The 26,680-nt window shown below is 32.7% G+C and overlaps 1 protein-coding gene across 2 annotated transcripts in view; it reads right to left on the bottom strand.

Moving 5' to 3' along the window:
- LOC143252775 (proto-oncogene tyrosine-protein kinase receptor Ret-like) overlaps positions 1-26,680 on the bottom strand; it is a 97,105-nt gene that overhangs the window by 53,599 nt on the left and 16,826 nt on the right. For both annotated transcript variants that reach the window (XM_076505451.1, XM_076505450.1), the window contains exons 2-3: positions 25,041-25,307; positions 11,318-11,569 (exon numbers count right to left, since the gene is read on the bottom strand). In XM_076505451.1, coding sequence (XP_076361566.1) covers positions 11,318-11,569; positions 25,041-25,307 — 519 coding nt within the window. The remainder of the gene's footprint in view (positions 1-11,317; positions 11,570-25,040; positions 25,308-26,680) is intronic.

Below are 26,680 nucleotides of genomic sequence, written 5' to 3'. Positions count from 1 at the left end.
AGCGACAAGCGACCCATTATCTATTGTACTCGTAAGTAACTAAACTTAAAACACATTTAATAATAAACAGTTTCTGCTTAAATATTAACAGAAAGCTATTGATATAGCTCTAATAATTTCTTAAGGTTTGTTTGTTTGTTGTTTGAATTTTTCGCAAAGCTACACGATGACTATCTACGCTAGCCGTCCCTAATTTAGCAGTTTAAGACTAGAGGGAAGACAGCTAGTCTTTACCACCCACCGCCAACTTTTGGGCTACTCTTTTACCAACGAATAGTGGGATTGACCGTAACTTTATAACTCCCCACGGCTAAAAGGGCGAGCACGTTTGGTGTACAGAGATTCGAGTCCGCGATCCTCGGATTACGAGTCGAAATTTCTTGAGAAGTCGTTGTGTAATTGTCATCACAGATGAAACCGATCAAAAGACCAATAAAATCTAATAACTGTCAATTCACTTAAATCAAACAAGTGAAAATTTTCACATGGAACCAAAAAACCTTTTTCAGTGAAAATATTTTGTTTTGCTTAAGTCTAGGCCAAATGCAACGAAGCGATATTGTTAAATGATTTTTTAACACGAGAATTATTTTTTTCAGAGACTGCAGTTGCTTCTGTTTTCGAAACAAGTACTAAAGTTTTCTGAAACGTTTTTATAACAATAGTATTTGTACTTTATATTTATGGTAAAGCTAATGATGCTGTCTGACACCGCCTCGAATTTTGAACTAACCAATCAGCAGCGCCCTATAATTCTACATCCACACTAAGGTACTAATTACCACTCTTATATTTTGTGTTATTCCACGGATTCGATCCAGATTCGCCAGCTCAGAAATTTACAATAACTGACTGTCAGTTATTACAACTCCGTACAATAGTCATAAGTTAAGAAACTTATGAACTTGATTGACAATGATAGAGACATCGTATCTGTTTTCGAAACGTTCTTCTTTACTGTAAAAGATGTAACTTGTAATAAATTAACAAAAAATTATAATGTGTGCCTTTGAATATTAATCAGGCCTATGAAAAGTAGATTCATCTTATGTAAACCTTTCTTAAAAATACTTCAAATGACAAGTGACTGCTCCTAAAAGACACTATAATAATATCATCATTAAATTAAAATGAAAACATACATGCAGCTATGTAATCAGTGAATAAGACAGATGACAAGAGTTATAAAACGTATAAACCTCTTTTTGAATGTTCTTTTTCAGTGTTTTGGATAAAAGTTGATTAAAGATTTAGATATTGTAATCACTATGCCCATAAATTTGACTATTAACTATAAATAAAGTGAGCTGGTTAGTATAAACTTATTATATAAGCTAAATTCTTTCCCTGAACAAAGAAAAGCTTAAACTAAAAACTAATGGGAAGACAAATGATCCGATAAATGTGTTTTCTTGAAGCATGTTTTTTTATTTATTTAAGCCACGAAAACATTTTACGTCTTCTAACATTTATGCTCTGTCTTCTTGAAAATTCACAATAATGACGCATAACATAAGAGCAGATAATCTTTACCAGGGAAGATTTAAGTTTCGGTAATGATTTTCGGCAAAAAAGAGCTTATTGTACATTTATGAGGATATTTTTTTTACTGTAACAGAAATGAGAGGTTAGTTTTTCTTTCCGATAAAGCAATAGGATGATGCAAAAATACCGAAAACTTAGTTTCACTTATTTTTTTTAAATGAGGCAGAAAAGAATTCAAATTACTTGAAAAACAAACATTTGGTGATTTAATTTAATATCGTATTTAGTCAATACATTTTAGCCATGCCACATTTAACAAGGTATAAAAGTGCAATTTGGTTAATCACTAGATATATGTTCTACAGTAACGATAAAAAATAAAATTTGTTACAAAGCCGTTTTGCATTACATATTCAACAAGTAACTGATTAAAATTTGTTACATATTCACTAACTGCAATAAATTTATAATAATCAACGTTTAAGAAAGTCGCAATCTCATCCTTTAGATACTGAGGAAAACAAACATTTTTCGTAAGTTGAAAAACATTTTATTCTTCATAAAGATTCAATATATAGAACATTGCAAGTGTTTCTCTTTAACTTTCAATTCTGTATCCTTAGTATATATGCAGATAATATAAATGAAAGCTTGCGTGTCATATTAGTATGGTAAAAATTTAATCTATTACAGTATTTAATGCACAAGTTCCTAATAATATTTATTACTGATTTTTTTTAATTTGTTACATATTGAAAATTATATATTACTTTTTTAATGGAAGTTCTTTTTTGTCTTATTCAATAATATATAATTTTAGGGCTCGAATTTCACGAAAAAAAACACATTTGTTCTTGTTATGTAAATGTAATTTATGATAGGACAAACCTAAAATATGTAGTTGCGAAAGAAACCGTTGAAGAAATTTATGTGAATACAGCTGAAATACAGGTAGTGATGTGTGTAAATAAATATATACACATGACAAAACCACGAAACCTTGCTATATATATGTATGCAGGCAGGTGTATATAATTTTCATACAAGCATAACGAAATTAACTTACATGAAGTACCGTATTAACTAGTACATAATATCACTTTTACTTGAATATTATTTGTGTATTACCTACTTGGAATATGTTATGATAATTTTCAACTTTGTATATCGAAATACAAGAGTAAAATTTGGAAATAAAAATGTTAACCACGTAAGTTAATTTGAGTGTAGATGTAGGAAACATCGTTCACGGGTCACTGAACTGAAAAACAACAATAAAATTACTACCCAGAGAACTGTACTGTCCATATGTTGTATCATGTTATTATCACTCACAGGAGTTTGCACCAGTCGGTTGTTTCTATTCAATGATATGTACCCATAAGCGATACGTCAAACCGACACAAGATGAAAACTTATCACTTATCACATTCAGTCAGCGTAATCTAAGAAACAAAATATTTTATTGTTCACAGTTTTTATTGTATTAAGATGGACTATTATACAAGACAGATAGGCTTATATAATTACTTTATTTTGTAATTTAAATGTTATTTTTAGAAATCAAACTCATTACTGAAGTTTTAGACTTTAACGTAATTCCTGAAATACATACTTTAAAATTTTTCTGTCATTTTAATATCGTATTAGTAAATTCAATTACTATAAAATATAAAGGTTTGTTCCTGTTGGACAGTAGCCAGTTAGTTAACATAAGAAAAAGTGTTTGTTATTTGCGATCAGTATATTTTTTAAAGAATTTGACATTTTCGTCAACTTTGAAAACAAAATAAGAATCAAACCTACTGTGATAAAATTCTGTAAATGTAATCTGTTGTTTGAAGTTTTATATAAACCCAGTAACCCTTACCTGTAGCTATTTGAAAATAATTTATTTTTTGAAACAGTTGTTTCTTCTTATTTATATACGTGATTAGGCTAAAAGACTACATACACGTTTTAGCATAAATTCTTGGATTCTTCTGAAGGCAGAAGCATGTGTTTACCTTCTAGAACTAGTCCGTATTTAGGTTATGTGGATTCTTAGTGTTATACATTGCAGCACTACTCCAAACATCTTAAACTTTCTTACATTTTTGACATACTGTACATGTTTTAAATACTGTCTTCAGAACAATTGTTACATTACTCTGAAGAATCAGTAAAGATGAAAAACATAAACTAAATGCTTATAACATGCAAAATAAATGCTACATTAACACAGAACAAACAAACTTGTTAGTAAGAACGTAATGTCTCTCCATTTATTTAGCGTAAATGTATACCCGTCATTATATAAAAAACTTCCACAGTTTAATAAAAACAAAAACTAATAGACACCATACATGACATGAAATGGTAATGAGTTATATTTTATGTATATTATGAAATCACTTCATTTATGACTTCCGAAAAATCCCTCAGTTGTAGTTTTAAAAGAATGAATCTATATTTATCTAAAATGTGAAAAAAACCAACAACAACAGAATATAGGAAGAAATGCATTCTCAAATGGTTCTCAAATAGAAAATGTTAGTACAGGTAATGGAAAAAGTTGACGATTCAAGAAATAAAGAGTGCGCTGTATGAGCATGCGCAAAAAGTCAGAGGTGAGGTGAGGAAACAAAAACGGGAACTGATATGTTGTACAAGAATTAAATGATCTGCAGTGTTGAGGAAACAAAATTAGGTAATTAATGTTAATAACTTTATCAAAAAATTGAACTTAAAAACAGTAGTAATAAAAGTAAAATAACCAATTTAAAATTGTTTTAAAGTATTCTGCAAAATTACATCTGTCTGTATCTATATATAAATCTATTTATATATAATACAAAAAAATCCTACTTGGAATACACTGAGAAATGATACAGTTCGGAGATGCCAGCGTTTAGATTATTAAAATTTTAGTGTTGACAGTGTATAGGTTTCTTTCATCTCATTGTTTTTTCATAATAATATGTATTTGTATGGTAAAGCTATTAAATTATTTGTGGTTGCAAGTAATTTTGAAGCACTGATCAAGGTAAAAGGCAGCTAATCAACAAATCCATACCATTCATCGTCGATCCAGAACGATTGAATGCCTCTCTAATGACGCATGTTACATATTACAACCTATTTCGGACGAGTCTCTGGTTTCTTATTACATATTACAATTTGAAATCGCCTGAAATTTTAAATATTTAGAAGTTAATTGAATATCAATTTGTATCAAATTTATTATATTTGCCAACAATATTGATGCACAAAATTTTCTTTCTTAACACAATATATTTTGATATACAAACAAAAATATAATTTATAAAAATGGTTATTACAAATAATGACTTAAATACAAAAAGTTTTAGAAACTTACAAACAATAATGAGTCTTCTATCTAGTATGAAGCTGAATATTTTATCGACGGTTCACAATGAGCAAATTAATTCTGAGTTGATATTGTTACACTTTGCTTAAGCTAACTATTCTTGGTTAGCCTCACGCTACTTATAAGCTCTGATTTTTTTCTCTGACAAAGATGTCTAATATCCTCGTACAAATACTAACGTCCAAAGTTAATTCATTGATGTTAGATGATTTATAGTGATTGAAATCTATAAATGTTCCTGGTCAAATATCTATAGCTTCCTGATTAATAAGCGTTAATCACAGCTATAGCTTCCAAGGCTTATAGTATACTAACTGTAGAAATACAACAATATTAAACTGTCTTTTGGTACGTCGACTTATAAACTTTTAGAGTGAGGTTGTCGAAAGTTTAGTTGGCAACAGTATTCGAAGATACACTGGCGCTTTTGTAAAACATATATTGTTGATTCTTACACGCGAGAATCTTCTACAAATTTAGAGAATAGTGGGACTTCCGCAATACACATTTAACTATATAAGTCACATGTATTTCTAGATGTACATTAAACTGAAAACCATAGATATTAAAATTAATATATGATAGTAAATATTTTACACACATCCGTAGATGGAAATAAGATAAATATTTTATGGTATTACATGGGTTCGAAGCAGGCTTGCCATTCTCAAAATATAAAACTCTACCAACCAGCACACCATTTTTTATTGTTTTTAATGTAGAAAACAGTGTCAGTACCTGTTAGCATAAAATCGTCAAGAAATTGTTGAAGAATTTGATGGTACAGGTACTTTATATTCTGATTACTTAGTTGCGTTTATCAGAGATTGGCTGATAAGTCTTATAAACTCAGCCGTGTGGCAACACTTGTTTTTCTTTTTATTTTGTTTCTTTTTATTGTTGTTACAGAGTCTACCAATTTATGACTGACCTTTAGTAGGAGATTAAATAAATTTATATGTTGTTTCTTTAGATAATTAACTGCAATGAAAGCTTTAAGATATAGACAAAATTAAATTGAAGGATAAATAAGTTTTAAAATCTTTATATTATGGAAATGGTTTTGTGGGGGAAATGGGAGAGTAAAAATATGTGATATAAATTTGGAAATATTTCTTATGATTACATTATATTTTGCCATAATCACCAATAGCATTAGTAATATAGCATTGATAGAGTGGTAATTGTTGGTGCTCATTTATTTAATAAAAGTAAGAGACTGAGTTATTAACAATAACAACAAACAAACAAAAATCAAAGTTGCTTCAAAAGTCGAGTGTAAAATGTATTCATTTACAGTGATAGAAATTTAAAACAAGAAGCCTAAGAAACAACTGTTCAGGTATGCTAAATGAAATAAATCCAAACGTATTTCATGGGATTATATCTGCAGTTAATACACTACGCAGAAAAGAAAATGTTCAGAAAGCTATCTTTCTGATAGATAGATTGTCTCTTACCAACTTGCGATATCAAATTATTGAAAACATTTAAATGTATTTTATAATCTCACTTGTACTGATCTGGATATTATAATTTAAATGTCACTGCATTAATTATGCATACACATCGAATATTTTGTCTTATGAAATATCTTTGCACATATAATCATTTAACAGCATTGTAATAGGCCGTCCGTAAATCTGTGTGTACGGTATTTTACCGGTTACCATGCCAACAATATATAACCTTGAAGTTAGGAAAGGCCTTTCAATACATTTGAGAACCAGTCATGTAAGTAACTTATGAATAATATAGAGGGAAATATAGCAAAATAACATTTCGCCTTGTGTTAATAATAAATGACTTTTAATTTATTAATTAATGTAAAATTATAATACAGACTTCCCTTAATATAATTATACTTTAATCTTAAGCCTTCTAGGCCTCTAGGAGCACAGCGGTATGTTTGCGGACTTATAACAGTACAAAGCGTGTTTCGATACCTGTAGTAGGCAGAGCGCAAATAGCCCAGTATGCAGTTTTGAGCTCAACTTTCAACAAATTTATTCTAAAAATTAAATTGAAACATCTAACTTAGAAATAAATCTATATATGAAAATAATAAATGAAGATATTACTTATTCAGTAAGGTAAGTTTACAAATATGTCATGAGAAATTATTTTACAAAAGAGATAGAAACTAAATTTCACTTGTTAAAATGTACAAGAATAAACAAAATCTAAAGCAACTGAAGTAAAAAAAATGTTATACGATTATTTCTATGGGTCGAATCGTTAAAAAGAACAATAGCTATTTATTCTGTTACGATCCCCTATTACTGTACAGTATTATACGAAAAAACATAGAACTCTGCAATTTTGTAGTTTTATAGGTTATATTACATACTATAACATAAACATCAAATATGGACTTACCAGGTCATCCCATAAGTAATGCCCGAAAATTTCATACAGAAAGTGCATCATCATTTCTGTCTTTATAGAAGGCTTTAATGACTAAAATATATAGTAGGACTTGTATAAAAATGTTCAGACGTTTAAAATAAACTAACCCAGCTCCACTTTTTTAGATCATTAATCAAATAAACCATTATGAAGATGGATGTGTCTGAGGAGCACATTAGGCATGTAATACTTTATGAGTTTAAAAAAGGTAATAGTACAGCACAAACTACACGAAACATTTAAGATGTTTATGGTGCGGAGTCTCTCAATGAAAGAAAATGTCGAAGGTGGTTTCAGAAGTTCAGATCAGGTGACTACAGCTTAAGTAATGTTCCACGTTCAGGTCGTCCTGTTGAGTTTAATGATGACTTGCTGCTGGCTGAACTTGATGAAGATTGTGCTGCAACAGTTGAAGAACTAGTACAGAAACGTAATTCAACCCATCCGACAGTTCACCGTCATCTGCAACAGCTTGGAAATGTGTCAAAACATGGAAAATGGATCCCCCCATAATTTGACAGAAGCCAATCTTAGAGCAAGAGTGAGCATTTGCACTTCTCTGCACTCTCGTAAACGTAACTCATCTTGTTTAGACAGGTTCGTGACTAAAGATGAAAAAGCACCGCAGACAATGGCTCAGTACAGGTAAACTGGCTAAAGTACAACCCAAAATGGACATCCATCCTAGGAAAGTCTTGTTAAGCGTTTGGTAGGATATAGTTGGTGTGATCCACTTTGCGTTTCTGCCACTCAATACAATAATTACATCAGACTTTTATTGCCAACAGTTAGAGCTCTTGAATGTTGATCAATCGTAAAAGTGTTGTGTTACACCGGGATAATGCACGGCCCCATACAGCAAGGATCACATTTGCAAAGATTAAAGAGCTAGACTGGGAAAAACTTCCACATCCTCCTTATTCTCCAGACCTTTCCCCCATCTGATTGTCATCTATTCTGAAGTTTGCAGAACTATCTTGATGGAAAAGAGCTTGGAACACACGAAAATGCCAAAACTACCCTATACATTCTTTACCTCCAAACCCCAATACTTTTATAGAAATGACATTCAAAAGCTTGTGAATCGTTGACAGGACGTAATTAATAATAATGGAACATACATTATTGATTAAATAACATTAAAAGCGTTTGAAATTCTTTCTCTTTTTCTGAACCTAAAATCGAACATTACTTAAGGGATAGTCTGATATATACAATAATTTAGAAAAAAACAAATCACTATTTCTTGGCCGATCCATACAGAAACTTTGTTTTCAATTCAACGTAATCACTTCAAATGCAGTATCTCGAAGTTTGGCTTCAGGTTGTATATTTAAAGCTGAAATTCCCGCTAGATGTACAGTTACAAAGTTCACTGTTCCAACATCAATTGCACCAAAACTTGTCGATATTTTCAACAGTTCTCAAAAAGTACAAGACTTATAAAAGTTACAAAAGTTGAGATTAAATCTTAAACTTACTAACTCTTTAGAGTTGTAAACAAAATCTAATAATAGCTTATAAGAAAACCTACTATTAAAATCTAGGTTCGAAAACCATTTCGTTTTCGATACAGTAAATCTTTGATTGAAACTACTGCTCAAACTAAACTAAATCAAACTTCTAAAACAAAAAAACACTTGTCTCCCTGCCTTAACAGAAGGCCCGGTTTGTAATCTGAGGGTCGATGGTTCGAATCCCCGTCACACTAAACATTTTTGCCCTTTCAGCCGAAGGGACTTCATTATGTGACGGTCAATCCCACTATTCGTTGGTAAAAGAGTAGCCCAAGAGTTGGCGGTGGATGGTGACGACTAGCTGTCTTCCCTCTTTTCTTACGCTGTTAAATCAGGGACGACTAGCGCAGATAGCTCTCGTGTAGCTTCGCGCGAAATTCAAAACAAACCAAAGCCTTAACAGAAACTTGAGACTTTTCACATGGGACATCAATAAAATCGTTACAGAGAGCGCGCGTAGTAAAAACCGTTAGTTATACGTCAGTGATCAGACAGTATACCGGCAGCACCTCTGAAGTAAGTTTTTACAAAAATGCGGCATCGCAACAACTTATATATAAATTAGAATAAGTTAAAAATTAACCCTAAATCTATCAACTTTTATATAGGTTACACATTCATGTAGTTATCCTTAAATTTCATTTAAGTTTTAAAACACAAAACAATCACATTTAAGTCGAAATACCATTGAGTCTTTTGTAGTTAAAATTGAGTTCCCTTTATATTTTTAATATTTCTTTGTTTGTGATTTAGAATTTTCACACGAAGTCTTACAAAGACTATTTATGAATTTTGAATGTAAAGACAAGATGGAAGGAAGAGTGAGTATCACCCATTGCCAACTCTTTTGCCACTCTTGTCTTTCCCAATAGTCGACCTTCATCGTCACTGTTTTATAGCGTGCTCGTAGTTCAAAAGCGTGGGGCGCATTTTTCCTCAATGGGGTGCGAACCATAGATCTGGAATTGACAGCGCGAGTACTTTAACAGCTGTGTCACATCCAATCTACTTTTTCAATGTATACGTATTTGTGAGTGGGTGTGTTGTAAAACTTCTTATTTGAACTTGCTCTATATGTAAAAAAAATATCCGAGACAGATCCATCTAGTTCACATAATGGGTTGTACTATATCTCACACGTATGTTTGAAAAGAAATAATAATTAGCTGTTACGATTGGTTCAGTTTGAACCAGTACGAAATCTTAAATGCGTGTATCTGTTAAATATACCCAAATTTCTGACCTCTACATTTATTAAGTAAATGCGAAATATTGAATAATTAAACTTGTGTAGCTTCCAGGGCTAACTGCAACATCTAACAGATAAATATCAAATGGTTTCATAAGTATCGCGTATTTCCATAAACTTTTATAAAAACAAAACAAAAAACAGCAACAACAAACAAACAGTGTAATTGATGCCATTATAGCTAATCTTAAAACCTCAGACAGATACAGTTCATACACGGTTCAAGATCATATCCTTTATATCCTTTAAGTTGTGCGTATAGTTTACTATTATTCAAATCCATAAAATTAGAGCCCTTGTTTTTACATTATATTCATTTTCATAGGGAAGTAGAATTTATCGTAAAAGCGTATAAGGAAAGACAACAAATGAATTACATAACTTCTTCAACAATACAATTAATGGAACATACTAACATTCCTATTGCCAATGGCAATATTAGCTTTATAGACGTATATAGGAACTTTACCAGGAGAGAATCATATTGTTAACATGATTTAAACAATAAAGTTTATTTATTAAAACTTATTATTTGTATAGGTTTTCACCTGATATCATAATTTATAAGATCAAATAAACGAAGTCACATCAAAAGTTTTCGATACCATTTGTGATCTGTTAGAAAATACTGTCGAAGTTTGTAATTTTAAGCCCATTAAGTGTATTTGGATATAGTAAAACTGATAATGTCACGTGCCTCATCTTTCACTCAGGGTTATAGACTTGTCGACAAGATGGTCTAACGGATTCTGGTATGAACCTAAAAAGGTTATATGTAATGGATTCAGTCCGCTGTGATTAGAATATTAATAACTAATGCAGAAATAAACTTCAATTGGGGTACTATAAATTAAAGTTATAGCGTTTTTGAGAGTCTGTAACTTTTTCGTCACACGTAAACAAAGATTCGCTCAAGGGATTTTAAATGTTGTCAAAATGTATTACAACAAACAATTAACCATTCATATAACAGAAACTGGACAAAATTTTATCAGTACTGACGTAGCTGTATTAAAAAATAGCTCTTTGTTCTAAATTTGCGTGTTCGTAATTCGTAATCTGACTTTTATAAATTTGTTTTAAAACACTATTTTTACCAATGTGAATAAGTGTACAATATGAATTGCCTCTTTGAGAAAAATCATAAATTACATAAGAGCCAGACAACATGCAATTAAAACTAAAACTTGTAAATAAACAACAAAATGGCAATTAATTTTGGGTACTTTTAAGACTTTCCAAAGGTACTTATGGTTCAGTACTTTGACAGATTAGTGGAAGTCTCACCTTTGCTTACACTGTAATGAGTTTCAAGAGAAGAACACATATAGGCTAACGTTTGAGGGCGTACTTGATCGAAGATAACATTAGGCTTAAGGGACTCTGGCACGTCATAATCGGCGTGGGAGGTCAAGAAACAAAACCAAAAACTTGGCTGACACAGCTCATTAGTGTTGACTACATGGCCACTTAACACAAAGGGAAAGAAGCCAGAAACGTTTTCTCTAGTCGCATGAATCCTTATCGTAAAGTTATTTTCTGAAATAATAAAAAGGAAACTATTAAGACATTTCTTTCAAAACATTTAGGAAACTAAAGCCACATATTTTTTTTTTACATAGTTTTAACACAAAAGTATTAAAGTACATTATATATTTGATTTTATATATATATATATATCAGTATGTAGTGTTTGTAGAAAGTGAGTTAACTTGTCAAGGATTTTTTCTTTTTAAATCCACTGTTAATATCCATATATTTAAATTAAAATACCACTAAGATATCACCAGAAAAAAGCATAAACAACAAAACTGTTATAAAACATTCATCCGTTTCATTTCTCGTTGTGTTTGTTTGATTACAGTGTTAGACATTTTAAGGCTTTTTGCGTTCCGTTATCAGAAAATGAAGAAAGTTATCAAACCCAAGTAGCAGCAGTTTTAACATTTTTAACATTCCATATGACGTTTGGTTCTGCTTTTGTTTCTGAATGTATCCAGTGTTTCACGTTACGATGTCACATAAACGTAATTTGTCGTTTTCAAAGATATTACAGGCGAAACGGGCTTCAAAACATGCTTACATTTGGCAAGAAATGAAAAGGGAAGATCTCTAATTCCCTTCGTCACAGCTAAGCAACCTGCTGACATAGGAAAGTGATTTAACCCATCACACCCGAAATTAATAATACGTGCATACAAGGTTTATTTACATCCGTTACATTTAAAGTCACTTATGCATTACAAAGTTTTCTTTTAGGATGACATTATCAAATTGTGTCAAGGTGTCCATTATGTAGTACTAAAGAAGCAATTACAATATAAATGTAAACATAACTTTTCTTGTTCACATTTAATGGCTGTAACATTCAGACTCGGGTAAAGAATTAATATTGCTTTGTGTATAAGTAGCGAGACAACACAAATAAAATAACATTACAAAATTAATAAAAGATATACAACTTCTCATTAAATTGACTGGCCCATTCTAAAATGGTGGACTAAAGATTATCCCTGTAGCTATATTAAATAGACCAAACATATAAGATATTTACATATAGCATTAAATATATTGTATTGCACTATAAATATAACTCTATATCTAAAGAAACCCAAAATATAACAGGTTATATTGCAAAGTATAACCTGTTATCTCACAGGTCAATGATCTTTCATGATAAGTATTGTGTTTTTTGCGTCTTCCACAACCTTCATTTTTCTTTACTACGTGTTACGTAATGTTGTTATGAAAGACTGGGAAACGTCCTTGCGATAAAATGAAATTGCAGATTGAACTTTAAGTGGATGGACCGTAACGCAGGTAGTGTCTCTTATAATAGTTAAGCTACATGACATATGGTAATATTTATCAATATAAAAAGGACAGGCAAGTACTGGAGGGTTTGTACCCATCTACTAGGATGATAATACGATTTTATTAAAACAACCAGATAGAGGTACTAGAGCAATGTGACTTTGTTATTTACTATAAACCATGTCTGTGTGTGTGTATATATATATATATATATATATATGTATATATTATGTAATGCGTTTAAATACAAAATAAAATCTATAAGAAAATTAGCAAATACCTAAAACGTAAATTTCCTCTTGTTGGAAAATATATATACATATGATGCATTACAATGGATAATTTTTGAATATGGTATTAATGGGGTGTTATATACAATATACTGAATATCCCACTCAAAGTGGATTATATAAAAAAATCAACAACAGCATAGATGCACTTTGTTCTGTAATACCGTTTACAATAAAAACAACAAGTTTCCCAAGGAATTGTAACTGGTTATTTCAGATATGTGTGCAAAGCAAATCAAGCTGAAATTGTTTGCTCCCGGTACATGTGCATAGTTATTGAAAGAATGTTTGCTCTAGCCGTCCCTAATGTTGAATTTGTTTGTTTGGTTGTTTGTTTTAAAATTTCGCGCAAAAGCTACACGAGGGCTATCTGCACTAGCCGTTCTTAATTTAGCAGAGTAAGATTAGAGGTAAGACAGCTAGTCATCACCACCCACCACTTGCTCTTGGGCTACTCTTTTACGAACGAATAGTAAGATTGACCGTCACATTATAACGCTCCCACGTCTGAAAGAGCGAACATGTTCAGTGAAATGGGGATTCGAACCCGAGACCTTCAGATTACGAGTTTGACACCCTAACCATCTGGCCATGCTGGGCCCCATAATGTTGAACTGATAAACTAGAAGAAAGACAACTAGTAAGCAGTACCCATCGCCAACTTTTGAACTACTGTAATTGAATTTAGTGGGATTTGAACGTCATTGTCATGGCGTAGCTGAGGCCCCTAAAAATATGGAATATGATTTTGTTGTTGTTATTTCTATTTAGTTCACAGCTGCTATATTTTCTGCTGTTGTCATTATTATAAGTGTAAGTAATCTATTATACGATGCAGGTGTTGCAAAAGTTAATACCCATGAAAAACATTGCATGGTTCTAAAGTAAAATGATGACTGACGAAATAATTAAATAATTATAAAATGAGGTTAAAAATAGGAATAAAGATGAATATTGTATTTTGACTTTTTATTTATAGCATAGATATTAAGGCCGCTGTCTTTAATTTTAAACTAGTGACGAGCACCCAACAGTTCAATATGTACGCTAAGGGATTGACTGCTGCTACTGAAAGCATCGTAAACTATTTAGCGGATTCAAACACGGTCCGCCAGTTCCAAAGTTTAGAGCTCATACTAGTAGGCTTAACTAGTGTCCCCAGGGAAAGAGCAAAATAAAATTTTCTACAATAAGAAATGTTTATACTGTTCTGAACTTAAAGTAAAACGTTTGTAGTCCATGAACCAGACAGATTATCGGAACCACTTGGGTAATTAAAAGTTATCATACATTTCTGAAAGCCCAGAATATATGTTTTATGAAAATGCCTGTTGGATATGTCAACTATGTAGCTTAGCAGTTGAAATTGCATTGTCATGGTAACCAATAGCTATATTTCAAAATAGATAATAAAACAGGCACTATAAAAGATCTTATATACACACACGTGCATTAATACGTGTAGGCAAGAGTGGGTTTGCGTGATTAGATAGTGATTTTATACATTTTGGTATATGTTTCAGAGCTTTCTGCAGAATAGCTATGGCTCTAGCTAAGAACCTTGATAATGATTTCAACCAACTGCCAAAATTTCTCGCTTTCTTAAAGAGTTATTACTAGGAAATAGACAAGACACTTTAACACCATCAAGAGTTCAAAGACTAATTCGGTCTTTTAGTCAACAGTATACATACATATGTTGCTGGTGCAGTAAAGCAGTAACCTACTAAGTACATTCTTTTACCGTGAATAGTAAAATATTTAACTGTAAACATAGGGTTAATTAAGATGCTGAACAGTTTAGGTCATAGGGTTTTTCACAGTCAACTTTAGAAAATTGGCATTGACTTCTGTTGCAGAACTATCAAATGAAGATAAATAAGGTGTGGTAATATCATCCAATATGCTTCTCTGTATTCTGGTAAGTGTTATCTTTGACTGCATCGACAGAAATTAAGATACTTTCTAGGTTGCAGGAACATGATATAAAGTGGATGGTATTGCAGTATAACCTTCAGTATCAACTGTTGAACATCTGACAAATTCTGTACTTACAGTGAAAGTTAAAATATGTTGTGTTCGTACTCTGCCACTACAGCTCTATCTATACACTGTTAGTATCCGTATAGGCCTACTTGTAATGGAGCTTATGGAAGTGGACTGTAAAAAGGTCATTGAGGATGCTTGAAAGAAGAATCGAGTTTGATTACGGGGCAGACAGACAGTAGTAAACAGCTAGAAAGTCAAATTTTAGACAGTTTTCAATATCCAGACACACAATAATGTCAGTGTAGCTGTTGAAAATATTGACTACTTGCCAATAACAAATGCTCCAGCAAATGAGATGTTCAAATTACATGGAATTCATAATTAAACGCTGAAAATATTAGAATAAGTTTGATTTGAGAGAAATAACTATCTATCAAAAAATGCCCCAAAAGTTGTGTTATGAACCAACTTCTATCAGCAAGATCAATAACTACAACAGAAACTTGCCCAATCTTAAACATTGTATTATCCATCTACTTTTCCTTTCATGTTATTTGAATCTTCTTCGAAACTTTCTAAAACAAAAAAAAAGTCTTTCTTCATCAAACCATGATAAAAATTTCTCGACGAGATCATCAGACACCTTTTAAGATTACATACACAAGAAAATAAACTTTATAAAGTGTCATCTCAAGAAAATGGAAAATAACTGTTCGAAGTTTCGACAACTCTTCGCCACCGAATGCAAGAGCATTCAACCTCTTAAGTCTGTATAACGTTTAAAAAAACAAATACAAAATCTGAACAAAATACCAAGAAAAACAAGCTCACGACTATCAGTGTAGTTCCCAACTTCAGTTCGAGACCTCTAAGTGATACATAAAATGAAAAACGTAACCTAGGACTAAACTCGCCGTACAACATATCACACTTCCAACTATTGATATAGCTACAACTTTATAATACGCTGCTCGAAACCTATAGTAGAACATTTTCTGCATCAAACGTACTCCCTAATCAGGAATGTCAATAAACTAAAACTAAACATTACAGGAATGTTGTTCATCGAATGTTCTTAAACGGAACATCGCAATCAAGATTCTGCAAGCAGACAAAGGAAACTACAGTCATTCTAGACGTCAAAGATTATGACACGGAATCAAGACGTTACGACATGAACACCAATACAAAAGAGATTACAAACGGCCCTACGGAAAAGATAGAAAGACTCATCAGTAGAACACTAAACAAACTCATGAAACACAACTTAACGAGAATACGGCTAGAAAACTCAAGAGCCAGCAGTAACCCTCTCGAAAGGTTTATGGACAACCTAAACTACACACACACACACACACCTATAAGCAGTGCAAAAAACTCACCTTGCCACCAACTAGCTACCTATTTGTTACCTATCCTATGTTATTACGAGATAATAGTGAACATCAAGTTCACAACTCGAAAGTTTTTACAGAATTCAGAAGGCTACAGGTCAGATCCGAGGCTATTCTTGTCAGTTGCGACGTCACATACCTGTTTACCAATTTTCGACCTAAAATACTCAAACACTTTTTGGAGTACCAAACAACATCTAAATGACAACTTCCTGACACACGGAATTAGCATGAAGGTAAACGCTATCGTGGAACTAACGACTATTTGCTTTACTTTCAATATACCCAATTTTTTTTATGAACAAACACAGAAGATTTTGAAGAAAGACTCCTCTCACTTACCAATATAAAACCAAGAATTTTAGACTCTAGGTTGACAAACATATGTTATCTGGTTTTATGGTCATAAAATCTATTAATCTTCTGTGAACATCTTAATTCTATAGACAAAATAATCCACTTTGCCGTGGAAGTAGGGAAACAAAACAACCTACAGTTTTTTGACATAGTCATCAGTAGACGGAAAGAAAACATTACTACAACTGTATAAAGAGAATCTACCCACACAAACAGATAACTACACTTCTACTATACGAAGTCTGTTAAAAAAAAATACGCGGACTGTTTGAATTGCGCGGCTCCAGTTGGTTCCAGGGGAATCCGCTTGGTGTCGCTAGGTTTGCACAGATCAGCTGATTACGACGCCATTTCCCGATTGCAGATATCTTCATTTGTGTATTAGCTACGCGGTTTTAAGTGAAGTGCGATTTTTTTCTTTGGCGGATTTCAGAATGAATGACGTGAAGGAGCAACGACTTGCTGTGAAATTTTGTGTTAAATTTGGAAAATCTGCGAATGAAACTTTTGCTGTGCTTAACACGGCTTACGGTGATGTAAGCGTACGGCATATTTCAAGTGGCATGAACGTTTTAAGGATGGTCGACAGTCCATTGAAGATGATGAGCGTCCTGGACGTCCTTCCACGTCAACTGACGACCCACACGTCGACAAAATGAACACCCTGGTGCGAGCAAATCGACATTTGACTGTCAGGGAGCTTGCTGAAGAGTGGGATATCAGTTGGATCTTGTTACAAGATTTTGACCAAAAAATTGAAGATGCACCGCGTTGCTGCGAAATTTGTGCCTCAGAACTCGTGAGTGTTTGGCCAAACACTCGATCACTGTTCTTCCCCACCCACCCCCTACTCACCTGACCTTGCTCCTTGCGATTTTTTCTTGTTCCCCAAACTCCAAAGACCCTTGAAAGGAAGAAGATTTGAGACGATTTTCGAGATTAAGGCAAATGCGACGAAGGAGCTGGAGGACATTACAAAAGAAGTGTACCAGGACTGTTTCAACAAGTGGAAACACCGTTGGGATAAGAGTGTGTGTTGGGGAGGAGAGTACTTTGAAGGGGTCCCAGACCTGTAACTTCTAAATAAAGTACATTTTGTTTTATGACGTCAGTCCACGTATTTTTTGAACAGCCCTCGAATACAGAAAACCTGTCTACTTTATACGGGAAACGTCCTATTCACACCGACAGATACCTACACTGTTACTATATACGAAAAATCTCTTCACACCAACAGATAACTACACTTCTACAATATACAGAAAACCTATTCACACTGACAGATACTTACACTTCTACTATATCCCCGTCGCACCAAACATGCTAGCCCTTTATGCCGTGGGGGCGTTATACTGTATCGGTCAATCCCACTATTCGTTGATAAAATAGTAGCCCAAGAGTTGGCGGTGGGTGGTGATGACTAGTTGCCTTCCCTCTAGTCTTACACTGCTAAATTAGGGACGGCTAGCGCAAATAGCCCTCGTATAGCTTTGCGCAAAATTCAAAAAGAAAAAAAAGACTTTTACTATATACAGAAAACCTATTCACACCGTCAGATACCTACACTGTTACTATATACGGAAAACCTATTCACACCAACAGATAACTACAGTGGAACCCCTCTAAGCGGCCACCCTTCAGATTCGGTCACTCCTTGAAAGCGGTCATTCAATCACAGCCTCTTTTATGTTTACATAATCCCTAATTATGTACAATGAATCCTCTCTAATCAGGCCAGTTTGTCTCAATCCCAAAGGTGGCTGGCTGCCTTAGAGATGTTTCACTGTACACTTCTACTATATTCAGAAAACCTGTTCACACCGACAGATACCTACACTGTTACTACATACAGAAAACCTATTCACACCGAAAGATACCGACATTTCCAATCCTATCATCAAACTTCGATAAAACACGTTTATTCCAGTGCTTGAATAACAGAGCCGAAAAAAATCTGCGAGGAAACACCCATCAAGCCAGAATGCCAAAGCATCATGAACTGTTTTGGAGCAGGCGGCTATAACTCTACCTTCATCATCAATTCCTTTAAAGAAACTAGAACATGATAATCCCCGTCGCACCAAACATGCTCGCCCTTTCAGCCGTGGGGTCGTTATTATGTGACGGTCAATTCCACTATTCGTTGGTAAAAGAGTAGCCCAAGAGTTGTCGGTGGGTGGTGATGACTAGCTGCCTTCCCTCTAGTCTTACACTGCTAAATTAGAGAAGGCTAGCGCAGATAGCCTTAGAGTAGCTTTGCGCGAAATTAAAAAACAAACAAACCAGAACATGATAAGAAGAATATTACTACTTCTATTACCTTCTCATGTGGAAAATCTGAGTGAAAAACATAAACGACCACTGGAAATTTTACAAAATAACAAGATTAATCCTGGTCAAAACTAAAAAGAAACACAAGCACGAAATATTCATCCCTGTAACCAAATCTCACTAGAGAAACTGGAAGACAACTTGGAACAAGAATAAAATAACACAAATGCAGCACTCAACTAACAAAAACACAGAATTTAGCCACTGCAGTACATGTTTTGTCAACCGGACACACAATAGGCTGGGAAGAAGCTAGAATCGTCGAGTGAGACAAATTTTGGAAAAAAGGAAAAATTTTTTTTTCTATATCAAAACAATAAAATCTTTAAGAAAAAGACACTTGAGTCTAGAAGTCATCAACCATTTGTTGAATCCACATTTAGTCACCCCTACGGTCAGGACCAGAAACTAGCAAAAATTAGAGCACGTCTATCTCAAGCTAAAGACGAAGATGGATTTTTCACGGACACGCACAAAAAATCTCAGTCCCCGTTTTTCTAATAAGCCAGAACTCCTAATCTTAGCTAATTGTCTAATAAAATAAATTTGCGAGCGTGATGAAGAGAAATTAAATTTTCTGAGCATTCGTGGTTATTTCTCAACCTTAACCCTAATCAGAACAGATTAATATAAACCAAAATACCTGCTATAAAAAAGAAGCGAAAAAGGACACAAAGTATCCGCAACGGAAAACACAAACTGAACTGAAGACGAAATAATGAATATTTTCGAAACGTTGTCCTCTACATTTGAGATGTATAAACAGATTATATAGTCACTAATATATATTATACAATTATTTCGCTAATAGGCACTTGCTATTCATTTCATACTGAACTCAATATGAATACTCTACCTAAACTATTTATCAAAAAACACGTGGTTTAGCCAAGTGCTGCTGTATGCCAAATCTACTTAGACATCAATGAAGGAACACTGACAAATTCAAACAGGCAGTTCTTCGAATTAAAGCATTTCAAACAGAATGCAGTATTATGTTAATCATTGAGTAAAGATTCCAAGATGCTGGTTTACTGAAAAAACGCAAGTACAAAAATCGAGCAGTGAGTCTGTTTAAGTTAGTTTACAAAGCTATATAGAGAACAGGTAGGAAAGGTTTTACTACCTGATGGAAGACCAACATTTCACTAACTCGCCAAAGTTCAATGACACTACACTTCAGTAGAAAACCTGCATAGCAATATTACCCAGGACCGGGTTAGCTATATCTTTAATCAAACTGAATGTGTCAGAATGTTTCAGCTGTTCAACATCTACATGAACTTTTCAAGGTATGAATCTGTCAGTTTTCAGTACGAACTGCACTGATGTAGTTTAATTAATTCTTGCGTTCCAATTAAAAATTATTATATTATGTACATAATTAAAACGAAAAGCAGAGGGAAGATAAAAGTATTTGGAATTGTAACTAAACCTATTATGGTTTGTTTCCTTCTCTGTGGCATTTACTTATCAAGCTTATTCAAGGATATAAAAATTGTAACTTTAAAACCTGCAAATAGGGATCATGAAAAATGTAAGCTAACAAGGCTAGAGATGTTGTAGACATTATTAACTCAAACTACAAACCCTTATTTTGATTCCATGCTGTTACCTAGAAGTACACTTGAGGAGTCAAAATAGTGATCTATAATTTGAGTAACTAATGTCCACATTATCTCTAACCTTGTTTATTTAATTTTTTTACCATCGCTAGTTGAAGGTTTTTAAATTCCCATAATTTTTATTTATTTTGTTTGCTGGATTTTTTATTCTCAACTAAGAACAAATAATTATTTGATGTGGTGGCTAACTTTATACATGCTAATGATGATAAACTTAGTTATTAACTAGCCGGTACTGTTCATGATGATTTACTGCAGCTATTCCTTGGTAAAAGAGTAGCCCAAGAGTTGGCGGTGGGTGATGATGACTAGCTGCCTTCCCTCTAGTCTTACACTACTAAATTAGGAACTGCTAGTGCAGATAGCCTTCGTGTAGCTTTGCACGACATTCAAAATCTTCTTAAGCTTGTTAAAGAAAGACCATATATTTGTAAAAAACCCAACTTAAAGGGGTAAGGGTAGTATCTTCTACACTGGATTATTAAAATTTCTAGCTTATATTTATGTAAAATATAAAATGAACAAAACAACTTTACCATACCAATACGGCCTCTGTCTACCTTATTTAATATTTTACAAAAGGTTTGGGTGATACATATCAAGTCTCTTTTGTTGTTGTTGTAGGCTGACAAAATAATAATAATTTCTCCTTGTAAAGCTAAGATGCTTGCGTTTTAGTGCATTTTTACATGTGTACAGCCTCAGCAATCAATAGAAAAGATTTAGGTGTTGGCTGAGCTGAATTTTTATATTTTAAAGTGCTATTTGTCCGAAATTTCTATCAGGATTTTGTGCAATTTCTTGCGATCCCTATTATGAACCGGTATTGAGAAGTCATGTTAACAACACAAAGTATAATAAAAAAAGCATTCTATGCTGTTATCAATCTTGCGACAATTTGGCAATTTTGTACAACGTACTAGTGAATAACTTGCATCAAATATAAATATTTTATAATCCCCTAAAACTGTATTTTTGACTTTGATCTTCGTTTCGGCCAGTGAACTTAAGAATTTATTACCAATATCACATGCTCATTGGGTAGCTAGCATCATAACACACACATATATGCTTTAATTACATATATACCTGAGGTATTAATTTTTTTATGTTTTTAATCCACCTTTGAAATACACCAATTGGTTGTCATGACAACGCATTTTGGAAAACTACTAAGCTAAACATTTGATATGTTCGTCAGGCGTTTTCACAAATTATAAATTCTGAGCTTTTAGAATATGTATAGTAGATTTTATCCGTTTAAATGATACCAGTTTTGGAGGGGCTGACTTACGGACTAACGTTCTGTTTTTATATATGTTCTTGGTGAAAAACTGGGTAAAGTAGGAAACGATATTGTTGTTGTTAATTATGATCTTTGTCTCAGAGTGCAAAATTTAAAATAAAATATATCACATGATACAAAGTCTGCAAAAGTTAATATACTAATATTACTGAAAAAGGTTTTCACGTTTTGTACACCTTCCGAAATTAGTAACACATTTCAAAAATATTGGCAAAACTATAAAACACTCTTTCCTACAGTTCAGTTGCAATTTGTAAGAAGGTTTAACTGAGTAATATTTTGAATTTTATGATCTATGAAGAATCATTTATTCTTTTAAACGAGGATCATCACAACAATTTTCCTTGGTGGGTAGCGGTACATTTATGGACTTACAATCTAAAATCTAGGGTTTGATTCTCCACAATGGGTAATGGGCAAATAACCCACTGTTTAGCGTTATGCTGAAAATTTAACAATAAAGCCAATGTCTTAGATTTGATAGTTTAGATAAACCGCCTCAGGTTTTTCTGTAATAAACATTTCAATACACTTCAAAATGCGATTTACACTGGAAAACAATTTCATTTTTGTGTGTGCATGTGTTTTTATATCAAAACCAAATCGTGCTATCTGCTGAGTTTATTGAGGGTAATCAAACCCCTGATTTTAGCGTTGTAAATCCGTAGACTTACTGCTCTACCAGCGGAAGACTTGTGTGTGTAAATGTCAAACTTATACTTTAGGATTCTTTTTTCAAGACAAAAACTTTCTGCCATAGAATATTGCTTGTTTGTTTTGTAAAAATAATAATAAACGTATCCAGGTTTTTTGCAAATTTCATTGACAAACTTTACACAAAATATATGAGGAAATGTGAGAAACCATAAAAAGTGGTTACTGTTTTCAGGAGAACGGTGAGTGGGGAAACTTTAAACACAACAATTCCATTCGATCATTGTCATTATCCTGAAACAGTTCTCTTAGGCTATTGTGACTTTGGTGTACTTAGAGTGGAGTGTATGTTGAAACTCTAAAAAAATGTGTGGTCTAAGACTGAACTCGTTATTCTCTACAAAATCTAGTTAAAATAGAAATGAATTTAGTACGTAAGCATAACTATCAGAATGAGCAAGGTCCACGATAGAGGGAGTAGTTCCAAGTGTTGCACGTGATCTGAAGCATTGTTTTCATGAAGCTCGATCTAATCTAAGTATTAATGAGATGGATCATTGAAGAAGTTTTTTTGTTTTTGCTGTTCTGGCAAATATAATAACCTAGTCAACAGGTAGATAAAGTGGATGTAATGTATATTATACATTAAAAAAAGGTGCCAGTTTTCAACTAATAGAGTACCAGATATTCGTAGAAAATATAGGGAATATGTAAATGTTTCTCATAACATTTGCAAAGCAAAAGATTTTTAACATTATTCCACAAAAAATCAAATTCCATTATTGAGAGTTTCTAAATTTTAACCAGATTTTAATGATACTTAATAGACGTTGCACAATTGACGAGTTTTGCTAGTTAGTTTCTTAAGGATTTTCAAATTTATAAGAAGGCTTTGAAGTCATCTGGTTTATACATTTATAGAAAGTAATTTATTTTTAATGTCCTTCAACTTGTGGTACAATAAATTTGAAGGAAAAGAATATGCAAATTTATTGTCTTATGTAGCATAAGAATTCCTTGGTTAGCATAGTGAAAAGAACTGTGGCTTCCTAGTACTTTAGTCTTCGTGGTGTATAATTTTACCCACGAATGACAGTGTATGCCAAATGTAACTAGCAAATTCTGAAATAAAAACTATCTAAAAACTGTATTGGGCTGAGAAGTTGACAATTTTGCATCACAATCTTCAATTCATGAAAAAGATCCCAGAATAAATATTTTTTTTCTAAATAAGGTGGACTTGTTCACACTGATTAAAAGGAGTGAGAGAAAAATGAACAAACCGACAGTAAATATGACAGGAAGGTACAAATTATGATAGAAAATAAAAGTTATAAGGAGGAGGGCATGTCTTAATGATCCTATTTAAAATATCAAGATGCCGGTTCGCATTTTTCTAAGAAACGGTAAATTACAGTCTTATTAAAAAATAAATATGTCGACCTTGAAGCTTTGACATCAGCAAATATTTGGACAACAGAACTTCAAGAGATAAGATACATGTAAGTAATAATGCATGTTTACATTTACATTCGGAACAATAAATGTAGACTTGAGAACAGTTCAGTGAAAAGACAAACATCTTTAGAAACTGTACAATACGTAAAGCGTGAAAGGCAAATAACATTTTAATGTTTGATACTTTTTAACCATAGAAGTTATACAATATTTGACCATAATTGCTAGTATGTAATAATAGTTACACATTATTTGATGTTAATTGTTTGTTTTCCTTTGACTAGTAAAATACACAATCCTACAAACTATCATGTATCCATCTGTTCTACATCCTTTTTATCCATTGTGAACACAATATAAACTTCATTTTGGACAGGTTCTTTTATCTTCATGAAACATATTATGCTTTACTGGTTTACAAAAGATACCTTCTACTAGCATAAAAAGGACATCTTTGTCAATTTAACGTTTTATTCTAATTACTTTTAAAACAAATTTTCCTTATACATCAAACAAAGACATTAATTAATTTAAAAAAACGTTAAATGGTAATTGGAAAACTGTTTTTGGTTTTAATACAGAATAGACAATGCTTTCATTTGAATAAAAATTATGGAGCAAAGTGTTTAGTTATACTAATGACAATAATAACTAAAGGAAATTCAGTTTGAACGTGTTGTGTAATATGTAAAGATATGCATACATTACCACGTCCATCCACTTGTATTGAAAACAAATTAAAATTCACTGTCCTTATAAAATTATTTAAAAAAGATTGAAGCCTAAGATTACCAAGATATTCTGCTTTTGGCTCTAAAGGTTTTGCAAGAGAAAGTTGGCCAGTTGAAGAGTTGACTGTAAATAAATCGTTTCTTGGGTGCTCGATGGCTTCTTTCCCATGTAGAATTGCACTGTTAATCTGATAGCTCACAGTCTCTCTTCTAGTTATACCATCGTTGTCAGTAAGTATGGTAAACAACTGGTAGAACGAGACACCAGTAGGATAGGAGACAGGAAGTATAAGACTCACGTTTCTTTTGGGGAACATTAAACAGGTTCCTGAAATCAGAATAAAGTAAATAACAATTTAATACTTCTATGATACAGTAGTATTATTATAGTCGTATAGGGCTCGAGACATTTTCTCTATAATTCTAGTTTCCAATTTAATTCGAATTTATTAATTTTGGAATTAATGAAATTTGCCATACATATTTATGCCAAGCTTTTTAGTGCAAATAATAATTTATGTTTCGAGAAACAGAAAATTCCCTTGGAACATGTGTATATATGCTGTTCAGACACCATTTACTGAAGGAACATTTAAAGAAGTTTTACTAATTGCATGACATTCGCAGGTTTCATTGGGTAAGCTTTTACTGCAACCACTTTCGCTATAAATTACGATGAATTAGTACTTTAAAATCTGTAATTTTAAATAAGGAAGTGTTAGCTGTGTCGTTTTATCAACATATAGGTAATTTATGTAAGGTTTACTTTGTTTTCAGGCTTTTTCTCGCTTTATTATATTTGTTTTGTTGGATTTCGCGCAATGCTACACGAAAGCTACCTGAGCTAACTGTCTAATTTTTGAAGTGATAGAAGAGAGGGAATAGAGCCATCATTCACTGCTAACGTTTGAGCTACTCTTGCCAAATTGAATAGTGGGATTGGGTCGTCGCTCTTATGACGATTTCATGACCCTAACGTGCGAAACGCAATTTTTATTTTACTATGTAAGAGAAAATAAAACTGTTACACATGAAAAACTACAATAAAATTACTTTATTTTCTTTATCCCATTTATTATATAGTAACCATAATACTAAAGATAATGATTATAAAAAGTACTTGTCGGGTAGTAAAAGTTAATTACAGATTTGTTTTAGTGAATTTTGCGCAAAGATACACGAGGATTAACTTAACAATGAAAGAGGAAAGGCAACTAGTCATCACCACCCATCGCAAACTTTTAGACTAATCTTTTACCAACGAATGGCCGCTACCTTATAACGCCGCCACTGATGAAAGGGCGAGCACGTTTGGCGTGAAGAGCATTCGAACCCTGGACCCTCAGATTGTGAGCGAAGCATTCTATCTATCTGGCCATAATTACAGCTTTAAAAATTTAAATAGAGTAAACACTCAACAGAATACTTTTTTATTATTCATAAGAGCAGTTTCAGTTTTGTAAAAGTACAGAACGCCAAGAAATTGGTATTGTTAAAATGCGAATACACGAATAGTACAGTTGAAACTGTCTTTTGGAAAAATTCAATTACATCATATTAAACAATGATCAGTGTTATCTAATTTATAAAAACAAATAGATGTTGATTGACAATATTTTAAAACTTATATCCTAGTAAATATACACACCAGAAGTAAATAAGATCATACAAATATACACCATAATCTTTCAGAATTCATTG

Source organism: Tachypleus tridentatus, chromosome 6 (assembly GCF_004210375.1).
Source record: "Tachypleus tridentatus isolate NWPU-2018 chromosome 6, ASM421037v1, whole genome shotgun sequence".
NCBI classification, from domain to species: domain Eukaryota; kingdom Metazoa; phylum Arthropoda; class Merostomata; order Xiphosura; family Limulidae; genus Tachypleus; species Tachypleus tridentatus.
This window is presented reverse-complemented; position numbering and strand designations above follow the sequence as displayed.